Here is a 10,841-nt window from a genome sequence, read left to right as displayed (position 1 = left end):
AAGATGACGACATTATATCAGCATCTCTGCAAAAAGAAAAAACAAACATAAAAAAAGTATGGAAACAGGAAAAGAGGTGAGTGAATATATGTATATGTGCTTTTATTATTTTCTGATGAACGTGTGGCGTTCTAAAACGGCCCTCTCTTATGTCATACATCACGTGAAGATCTAATGACTACATCTTAGATAATAAAATATTTAACAAGAATATATCTTGTAAAACATTAAGAATAAAATAAATTATGAAATTCATTCTTATTATTTTGATTAAAATTGACAATAATAATCGACAAATATAATAATAAAGTAATCATATGCACGGTTAATTATGGTATATTACGAGTTTTTGACGTACAAGCAATCCCCTGAGGACCTACATCGAATATCTTAATTATTTTCAATATTACTTTTTTATTATCATAAATAAATATATATTAGCCGACAAAATCTAGTTAAAACAGTTTTTTTAAATTTGTTTTTTAATTCTTGATAAAATCAATGAAATATGTTGGCAATTATATTCTAATAAAAGACCTAGAGAAAAAATGGAATTTTCGAATGCAATAATATTTAAACACTTGAATCTACAGCAAAAAGAAATTAGGAAAAACTAAATATACCTAAATAAGATGTATTTTATAAGATGGGAAATATACCTTCGATACACAAGCAAGAATATGGCAAAATGTTCTAGATTTTGTCGCCTTGTTTTGATGAGTGTATATATTTGCGCGGTAATTTTGGAGAATCTCGCGCCAGGTACACGCGAAGCGAGACCGTCAGTATTTACGCGTAAACAGACAAATATCGAGGAGGACGTTCCCTTGTAGTCAAGTTAACACTTGCCAGGCCGGCAAAACAAAAAGCAACGTAATAAACTCAGGATAGATCGACGATGTTGTCGTGCGGTCGTGTCTACCTGGTTTACCAGGTCAGTTATCATCCGTCGTAGAACGTCATTGTATAATTAGCGTGCTCTGGTTTGACGTCATTGTTCCATATAAATACCGAATGCCCGATCTCGGCCACCATAAACTCACGAGAGAGCTGCCTACGACGTGCTATTGTACTCTTTAACAGACGATTCATATTGAGACTACTTCCTCTTTTGAGTAACGATATCTCGAACGTGCGGAAGTGATCGTCATTTTCTTATAAAGTATCGTCGATATAATCAGTATCTTCAAATATAGAATGGTAAGTAGGTATATCTATCTTGAATTTAAACAGATTCATGTGTTAATTGTTGCCGTTGAATGTACAATTTTTGTATTACAAATCCAACAATCTTTCGTATAATTTATGAAAAAAATTTTCTTGAAAATAATTAAAAAATAAATTAATTCCGCAATTTATTCGAACGTTTGTGAAAATGTCAAAAGCAAGGCCGTTTTATTCTAATGATATATATTCATCCATATATCGAGATATATTTTATACCGTATACTAAGCATTTTTTTAAAGATACCTAATAAGTTTTATTTAGAATAAAAATGTTGGGATTCTTCAAACACAGATTATCGATTATTCGCGAATCTTTAGATGTCTATCGATGCTATATGAATATAAAGGCGCTATCTTTTCTTCTTTTTTAGATGGCTATCACATTCGTTGGTTTTGTTCTGCTGCTCGTCGCCTGCTCTTACGCATTACCTCTTAGAACGGCGAGCATGTATGGTTCTCCCTTGCTTGTTGTGCCGATAATCGTTCAGGAACTCGACAATTCCCGAGCTTTGATAAACGAGGAACCGATATACGCGTTAGACGACGGCAACCCCAACATCGAGAAACGCAGTACAGAGGAAGCAGATGATGATGATGATGATGATGATGATTGTGATGATGATGCAGATGATGACCTCAAGACCGCAGCTGGTACCAATGTTCTTCGTCCTCTCTTCGTCTATCGCCAGCAAGTCGCGTATCGAAAACGTGTCAGAGACGCTCGACGAGGTAGGCGAATATAAGCGGAGGAAGGAAAATCGATTTGGAGATTTCGACAGTTGCAACTGATTGATTATCCTATTTTGGTATTATCGGGAAGGTAATACATTCGAGATAGGAGACCTCCATCTAAAGCCTTACTGGTAAAGATCTTTGAAATCCTAAAGAAGGTTTGAAAAAGAATCGAGCTTGTGTGTGATGAGAAAAAACCTCATGAAACTTAGATAAAGGATATATGCAAAGATCAAAGAAAGATACATAAATAAAAGGGATAAAAAAGGAAATAAAGATAGCTTTGCATCAAGATGATTCGATTAAACAAAGTACAAATATTTGTTTTGAAAAATACCAAGCTATGATAATGTGGATTTTTTATAACGAAATATCCAAAGCTTATTGTCAGGAACTGAAATAAAGCTTGCCGCTCGTGGATATTTCTGGGTGTATCCGTGAGCGCAGGAGAGTAAGAACTCAAGCTTATAAACAGCGAAGCGGAAGACTCGCGTCAATATGAAAATTTTAAGCGCAAATAAAACTGTTCACATGTCGACGAAGCTTATCGCTGATATAAATATGTGAGGTATAGACAAAAATACAGAGAATCGGTAACGAAAAAAAAGTTTTTGTGTTGAAGAACGGATGAACCTTAAAACGGTAAAAAGGGGTATTGAACTCGCAACTGAACGGTATAATTACGCTAAAAGGTTGTAGACCTCGTTATTTCGACGAAAATTAACCGTGCAAATTAACAAGCGCGAACTAATCTACTGATTCAGGAAGGCCTTTTTTTTTAAGCGAAGCAACAAAAGTGACCGGAGAAATGAGGAAAGCATTTAACTATTTCACGATCATGTACGATCTCTTTAAAAGATCCTGTAGGTTTAAGTCAGATTAAAGTTAAGTCTACAAGAGAGGGAGCTGATTAAAATAACAAATAGAATAACAGAAGAATTAGAGGAAGCGCCAAGTGTATGTATCTCTTTATAATGTAATTAAATAGCGATACTTTAATTGTAAGTCAATTATTAGTGAAAAAAGAAAACGTTAATGATCGAAAGCTGTCTACCAAAGTTGCATTACGCAAGCAAGTAAATTAATGACATTGTGAATATTCAAATGTATGTACATATATGAACATTACATTGTGATACGATTTCTTCGAGAAAATGTTACGTGTGCAAATATATGACATTTTATAAATAAATGTAAAAAATTGATTATATGTTTACTTCTTATTCTTGCCATAATTTACTAATAATGCATCATAAGGATTAACTTAATGTATTGATACAATGAGTACATTTTTCATCTCTTAATATAATTACTTGTCGTAGCGTAAACCTGTTGCTGATACAATTATAAGAAAATTATTAAAATATAGAATTGAGAATAGAAATGGATCGAATAACAATAACTTATTATTTAATTTTATTAAAATATATTATAATTTCATTTTAAAGTATAAAATTTTTAAAGAAACTTAACGTCAATTAATTTTAATTACAAGCATCAGCTTTTACTGGCAAAGAAGTTTTAATTAGAAAACATTAAAATCGTTTCAGGCGCAATCTCGTCAAGATTACAATTAAAAATTACAATTCAGATGTTAATCACAAGTTTGAAATAATTTATTTACATTACATTTACTGAAATATAAATATTTCTCTGTTTCTTCTATCAGGGATAATTTGTCATCACTACTTTTCAAGATCTACTTATAAATCTGGCTATGCATATCTAATTTTCCCTTAAAGAGAAGGAAAAGTACGAAACTCAGAAACTTCCAGATTTATTTTCCGGGAAATACAGGATATCTCCAGTAGTTACGATAAGGTTCCCTCCTGTCGTTTGCTCGATATCTTTGATTTGGAAGCTGTCCTCGATAATACGGATACCGATACGGGTATGGTGCTCGATATCTATCTTCGGCTACGTCGAGATCGCTCTCAAGATTCGCACTCCGTTTCGATGAAATGACACTCCTATTCTCGTCATAATTGTTAGACTCAACATCACCGGAGACGTTCTCGATCGATGCGAGATTCGAGTAATCCGCGTCGCCTTTTCCAGCTTGGCGAGTTAGACGAGCTGGTATTAAACTAGGATCCAATAAGATATCATACGATGACAAACCTACAGATGGTTCCTCTTTGTCATCACCTTCTCGATCTCCATTGTGTTTTAAGCGCTGCGTATCCTTGATATAACTGCTGGAAAAGTCCTCAGTTGAAGTTGTGGATGCCTTATTAAAGTATAATGGATTTTTCGCGTGTTCTCCAACTTGGGTAGTGTTCTTCACGAGATTTTTATCGAGCAAAAGATGCTTAGTATTATTCTGCACATTCTTTTGTTCCAGCAGATCTGTCGGATGACTCTCAACATTTCCTACCTCATGTGCGTTATCCCACAAAGTTTCAATTGTCGTTGACGATCCTGTGGACATTGATTCTGCCAGGATCGTCGCAAGAGAGCAGAGGCTGATGAAGATGACGCTGAAGCGTTCCATTTGAATCACAGATTTTCCGAATGATACAAAGACTACAGCTCTCAATTGCCGACTAATAGCTCAAGTAAGTTGAAGCAAGTCTTTTATAGCTCGTTCTTCAAGACTCGTTGCTAAATCACTCGTTAAACACCGTCGAGTCTCGATATCGGTTAAGAGTGCGCTAACGATAAGTATAATATTTCTTCGTGGTCGGTCAAACATCAGTTGTTGAAATACACCAACGTTTTCGTATGTTACATTATTTCACAATCGTTTTATAAATATGCAAAATGCAAGAAATCATATTTAAAGCATTAAATAAAATAAATGTCCAACTTTCTGTAATTTTTCTCAGTTTTAATATATTAAAATGTAAGAAATATAAAATATTACTGGCACAAATTATATGTTAAGCAAAACAAAAAAAATGATATTTTATTCAATATGAAAATATATGAAAGATACAGGATTATAACTCGTCAGAAGTAATTATTATATATGATTGACGATTGTGATCTGTTTCTATGATCTTCATGATGCAGCATCCGTGCGACGAAGTTTACCGCAAGGTTGATACTCACGTTTATTAGCAAAGTAACGATAATTCTTTCAGCACGTCGTATAAAACCAGTACGATCCGTTATACCTTAACAGAGCTGGAAAATCCTTGGCGAAGTAGTCTCGTCGAAGCAACAGGAAGAACATCGCACAGTTTCGTCATCTTGATGAAAAACGACTCATCGGTACGTTTTTAGATCAATCGTTTGAAAAGTCCAATTTTCACATAGCAATTAACACATTGTATATAAATGTATGAAGAATATACGCTACACTTTGCGTCAGAGAGATAATCTCAATACAAAACTTCTATTTTAGAAAGATTATATTATAAAGTTGCAGAAAATATAAAAAGTATATAATTTACTAAATTATAATTCTGTGATCATTTTCATTAATAATAAATTTAAATTGTTATGCAATATAAAATATGATGGCACATAATTTTCTAACGACAAATCAACGTTGTGTATTAATAATATTTTAGATCGATATTTTTTGAGTAATTAAATTTATTAAATTAAAATCTTAAGAAAGTAAAATCTATTATAAACTTTAATTTATTTAATCTTTAAGCTATAAAGTTTTGCTTTTTAATTGTATTTAAGTCATAAAAGTCAATACTTAAACAACTTATATTTAAAAGACTTTATTCATTGCATTTTATAGTTTGGAAGTATCATGTTCTTTGTGACCTTCTTATTATTCGCGGGGATATTGCACGCGAAACCTATTGAGTATGAAGACATCGCAAATCTGTTACCAACGGAACCTCAGACTACGAACGATACATTGGCCGCTATTGTGCGGGATCCGGTGGTGAAAGATGCTGTGCAAAATACGGTCGGCAATGGATCCTTAGAAGGCTTGGTAGTAAAGAAGAAAGTGTTTGTTGTGCCCGCTACTGAACCTACTAAGGTTTACATTTTATATATGTATATGCTACTTAATTATTATGAATTATGAATATTAATTCAATATTTTTGTGCATATATTCCACTAAAGAACGATGTTTAAGAATGCAAATAAATACTGCTGTTATTAACGATACTTGTTAATTATTAGTGTGATTACGATTATTAGCTTTTATTAACGATAACGAGTCACGTCAAAGCGTGATTAATCATTTATATAACAACAGCTCGGAAATGCCAATTAGTTATCAAAAAGAATTACGTAATTTTGCTGTTGCAGTATTAATTATTGTTTCATATTATTACGTCAATTCGTTTTTGGTATAGAGATGAATAACTCTAGGAAAATATAGAAGAAATTTGACTTATATAATATAATCAAATTTATGTCGATATCTGAAGATAGAATCTCTTTAAGGTGGTGTCACAACGCGAACAGATTCTCGTCGTTCCTATGATGCATTTAGAGGATGTACGGAAAAATATAACGGAGGCTGTGAACGCAGAAACTAAGGCAGATGGTTTGACATTTACAGATGTTCAATCTTTCACCGAAAACAATGAAAATGGATACACAAACTCGGTAAAATTTGCATGTTGATATACTTATCATCGTAACATATTTTTTTAAATATAAAATAAATCTTTCACTGAAAACAACGAAGATGGATGGATATTATACACAAACTCATCCATAAATATAATTGCCATAATTATATTTATGTTAATTTTTCTAATTTAATTAATTGGTTATTTTCAAAAAGTGTTTGTCTAATATGCATTAGATCTATATCTCAAATAAAACAGAAATTTATTTCAAAATACATTTTCTGTTGTTATTTTAATGTATAGCCTTTGTCACGTAATATACATATGTATAATGAGTTTTCCAAATTTTGAATTATTTTTATATAAAGAAATAATTTATTTTTATTTACCATGTAATCAATTTAATATTTAATTTTATAACCGACTGGATTGCTAACATGGAAAAATCATCGCTGTGTTCCATGTAATTTACGAAGAAATAATCAAAGAATATGTATAATAATGATTATAATGACCGAACATATGCATCTTCCAGGAAGGCAAAGATATTTCGCCCTATGCATTGCAGAATGATAATTTCTACGAAGCAACCGAGATATCTAAAACTACGCACGAGCCGCTCTTTATCGATAACATACCACAAGAAATTCCATATCTCGTGGCAAACCCGAGACAGGAAATAGTGCCACCGGAAGATCCAGCCGCAATATCGGTACCAATCATCGCGTTCCTCGATCCCGCAAAAATTTCTAATGAAAAAATCAACGTGCCAATTGCGGGAGTATTATCAAGACAAGATGGAATGTTGAAGAGTCAACTGGAGAACGGACGTGATGAAATTCAACGGAATGTTCAAAATTACGTCGATGAAAGCTCGTGGAGCGTAGATGTTAATAACTGGCGACTCAATTCGTCTCCTTTGAAGGTAAATCAATTTTTCGCAATATTAAATACAATATTTTAAGTTTTTTATTTTTTAGGAACTATGAAATTTCGGTTAATCGATGGACAAATGATATAAACGTAACTGTAAAAGCCATTGTTATTACTCTGTCTTCAATTATTATGGTTAAATTAAAATGATATCTGTATACATGCTACTATAGACGTTAGAAAATAATGCTGCAGAAAATTAAATCTAAAATTAAACTATAATAAAGACGTTAGAATATTTTATAGATAACATTTCGAAATTGCAATAACTTATAATCGTTACCATCTATTTATTATAACCAATTGCGTTAAAAACTTAAACTATAATAGTTTTCATTTGAAGATATAAAAATAAATATATATATATATAGATGAAGATTAAAAAGATATATTTCTTCATCATAGATGGAAGTATCATCTTTACCCTACGAGCCGACAAAACAGACCAAGTACGCGAACGATATTAATCCTGAAAATTCATTGCCAGTTACAATGTCTCGTGTTGATATTGTAACACCACTCTTTTGGACTTCGGATGCGGATATTAACTATCCCAAAGATCCACGCGACATGGAAGTCGCCGCGGATATTGTTTTCAGACCGCTTTTCAGATATCGACAAGAGGTACAAAGAAGATCTTATAGAAGGCCGGCTTACAGAAGATACAATCCTTACGATTCTTATCCGAGACGTGATCGATATAGACCACGATATTCCGACGATTATTATTAGTTTATTATTATTACTGTATAATGGTAGTCAGTGTTCTCATTATTAAATGATTGATGATGTAAGTATATAATAATCTTGCATAATATTGATAACAGTGTACATACAGTTACAAACTACTAAATTTACTGTTTACTGCAATTTTTATATTTTTAACTCGATTTTCATAGATCTGTATAATTTGAATGATAAAATGCGCTAGACTAATGTCTGACAATGAGTTAATGAATAAATTATATAATATTAATAATATATCGACATAATTATAATTAAGCAATTATCAAATAAACAGTAAATTAAGTAAAATAAGTTATATTTCAGAAACTAGCTAGTTTTATGCTTTGCCATTCAATTCCTTCCTTCCTTCCAAATATCTTTATGATGAACGATGAAATATTTAAGTGAGCAATCGCATATAATTATCTGTTATAATCGATTTTAATTGACACGCAACTCAGTTATGCGTCATATTCAGAGTTAAACTTGACATTAGCGGAGAATATTATTGGCAGTCCCTCAGATATAAACACGTTTTCTCACATTACATATGAAATCTTCAGGATAGAAAGTGTGTATATGTTACATGGTCGCGAATTTACCGCTAAAAGCGGAAGTTTTGGAATTAATATAACATTTACTGGATCGTATATCGAGAGATTTAGAGATCGTTTATCTCCAAAGTGGCATGCGGAATATGAAGGAAGTCTGTATACAGAAAATGTGTTCTGCCTTGAAAAATATTCGTGAATGCAGGTTAATATCTTTCAACTATTTTCATAAGAAAAATGAAAACCAGTGTATGTGCTCCTTTCAAAAGTAGCCCCGTATATATACATAAAAAGTAGGATATGTTGTATATGCATAATTATAATATTTGAATCTTATTACTGTGATGGAACTGCAGACTAAAGTAATAATAAATTCATCTATAATCAGCGAAAAATGTTTAACAAAAAATGTTAACTTATTAAACTGCGCTTTCTATGACGAATTACGATTGTTGCAATTAATTTTATAATAAAAATAAAGCATTACTTTGTAATAATAGCGAGTTGTTATATGTTTCTTACAATGACATCTTCATCTATAATTATAACAACTTTATTCAATTAAAATTTTATTATTCAATAAGAATTATTCGCCAGTGATGAAATAATAATTCGGTATAGTTAAACGGCCTGACTGGCAAGTTTTATTAGTATATCACAACGACGTTTCGACCACTAATTTGGGTCCTTTTCAAGTTATTTTAACAATGCTAGAATACGAGAATGAAAGAATATATAAGAAATTTAAAAAAACAACATTACTCGTTGAACGGATTTACGATAATAACGATAAATAGGACTTACATGGATCATTGTGCGTCAATTATATAAAATTCGTGGCGGGTCGGAAAAATACGACGGTCTCATGTGAAGGCCGAAAAACTAATGATACATTATCGCATAATACAGTAAACATAGAAGGAGAACTTAAAGTAATACATTATCGCAAAATACAGTAAACATAGAAAGAGAACTTAAAGTGAAGAAATTATTCGATCATAGACCAATGGTAGGTTTTCAGTGTCTTTCTGTGAGTTGATTGCCCCTTTATGTTTTTTAATAAATAGCATTTCAGAAAATTCACGTTTTTTTAAATTTTGTTCTTTGTGTAAGATTGTAACATCCTGCCATTTGAAATTATGGTCGCAATCTGTTCTATGCTTACTGACGACCGAATGTTGGTTGGGGGGTTTTTTTATGTAAAATTTTATTAATTATTTACATCATCAACATTTTAAATCTATTTAATATTAAACGCATAACTTTTTGGAGAAAATGTTTGTAATAGAAAGATTCTTTTTGTGTACAATACACATCAGTATAAATCCCTTTACATTATAGACGACAATAAAACTGCAAATGTTAGTCAAGTGTGCTCTTGTTAGGCAAATCATTTGAACAATTATTGATACTTACTAGGAATACTAAGGAATTGACATACTCACTGAGAATACGGTAGAAATTACTGCCGTCTGTATAGTAAACGTGTTATTATTAAGACCCTCGGGGCGAAACAGAGTTAGTCACTCGCTCTTTCATCTAATAATCCATTCATGCGACGCAAGACAGCGGTTGTCTCTTCTTGATTAGCGTAATAAATGCGTTCGTCATACTCCAATAATGACTTTAATTAAAATTTAAACATAAAACATCGTTTGAATATAAAATGTTGATGGTGCAAAGTACAAAACAGACTTGATTATTTTTTTATACCCTACAGAAGAAAACGCTCATATAAGTAAAATGAAATAATTGCAAATATTTTTTTCAGCCTTTTACTAAGGAGATTGTAAGAAGAATTATAAATGTTGAAAATTGTATAAAATTCAAAACCTAAACTCTTATAAATAATATCAGCATGTAGTTTTTTCTAGATTTTTTTACTGGTTAGTTTTTGAGAATATTTATGTTAAAATTTTTTTACGTCACAATAAAAATCTTATTGCGTAATTCTTTATGTGTATTTTACCGCGAAGCACTTGAAGCCAATGTATTAGAAATGCGACATAAAAAAATCTATCTATTTTGTGCTGAGTTTTTATTGTCCTATTTAACTAATAAATTTCGATTAAATATTTTTGATATCGATTTATTACTGCAGATATGCCAAGGTGCAAATTTTGATATTGCAAAAAAACCATGTGTTCATGTCTTTATAATAGAACTATTTTTAAATGA

General features: G+C 31.6%; 4 protein-coding genes across 4 annotated transcripts in view; 2 read left to right on the top strand and 2 right to left on the bottom strand.

Annotated features, from left to right (window-relative positions):
• LOC143898783 (uncharacterized) overlaps window positions 1–10,841 on the bottom strand; it is a 30,313-nt gene that overhangs the window by 14,000 nt on the left and 5,472 nt on the right. The window lies entirely within an intron of this gene.
• LOC143898671 (uncharacterized) lies at window positions 122–3,169 on the top strand. Its single transcript, XM_077408298.1, has 2 exons — window positions 122–1,200; window positions 1,599–3,169. The coding sequence occupies exons 1-2, from the start codon at window positions 1,198–1,200 to the stop codon at window positions 1,968–1,970; spliced, it is 375 nt and encodes a 124-aa protein (XP_077264424.1). The 5' UTR covers window positions 122–1,197; the 3' UTR covers window positions 1,971–3,169.
• On the bottom strand, window positions 3,554–4,453 carry LOC143898670 (uncharacterized). The gene has a single exon (XM_077408297.1). It carries the CDS (start codon window positions 4,451–4,453, stop codon window positions 3,737–3,739), a length of 717 nt encoding a protein of 238 aa, XP_077264423.1. The 3' UTR covers window positions 3,554–3,736.
• Window positions 4,384–9,000, top strand: LOC143898669 (uncharacterized). The gene is made up of 6 exons (XM_077408296.1): window positions 4,384–4,517; window positions 5,046–5,175; window positions 5,660–5,908; window positions 6,323–6,487; window positions 6,989–7,378; window positions 7,792–9,000. Exons 2-6 carry the CDS (start codon window positions 5,158–5,160, stop codon window positions 8,116–8,118), a joined length of 1,149 nt encoding a protein of 382 aa, XP_077264422.1. The 5' UTR covers window positions 4,384–4,517; window positions 5,046–5,157; the 3' UTR covers window positions 8,119–9,000.

The sequence above is a fragment of the Temnothorax americanus genome, unplaced genomic scaffold (assembly GCF_048541705.1).
Source record: "Temnothorax americanus isolate GAGA-0224 unplaced genomic scaffold, ASM4854170v1 Scaffold24, whole genome shotgun sequence".
Taxonomy (NCBI): Eukaryota; Metazoa; Arthropoda; class Insecta; order Hymenoptera; family Formicidae; genus Temnothorax; species Temnothorax americanus.
The sequence above is the reverse complement of the archived record's forward strand: the minus strand, read 5'-3'. Positions and strand labels throughout refer to the sequence as shown.

Bases quoted from the DNA above. Each gene is read 5' to 3' on its own strand.
- LOC143898670 (XM_077408297.1), bottom strand. From the start codon at position 4,453: ATGGAACGCTTCAGCGTCATCTTCATCAGCCTCTGCTCTCTTGCGACG.
- LOC143898669 (XM_077408296.1), top strand. The intron at 6,488-6,988 runs GTAAAATTTGCA...TGCATCTTCCAG, and splicing joins AAAATGGATACACAAACTCG to GAAGGCAAAGATATTTCGCC. The intron at 7,379-7,791 runs GTAAATCAATTT...TCTTCATCATAG, and splicing joins TCAATTCGTCTCCTTTGAAG to ATGGAAGTATCATCTTTACC.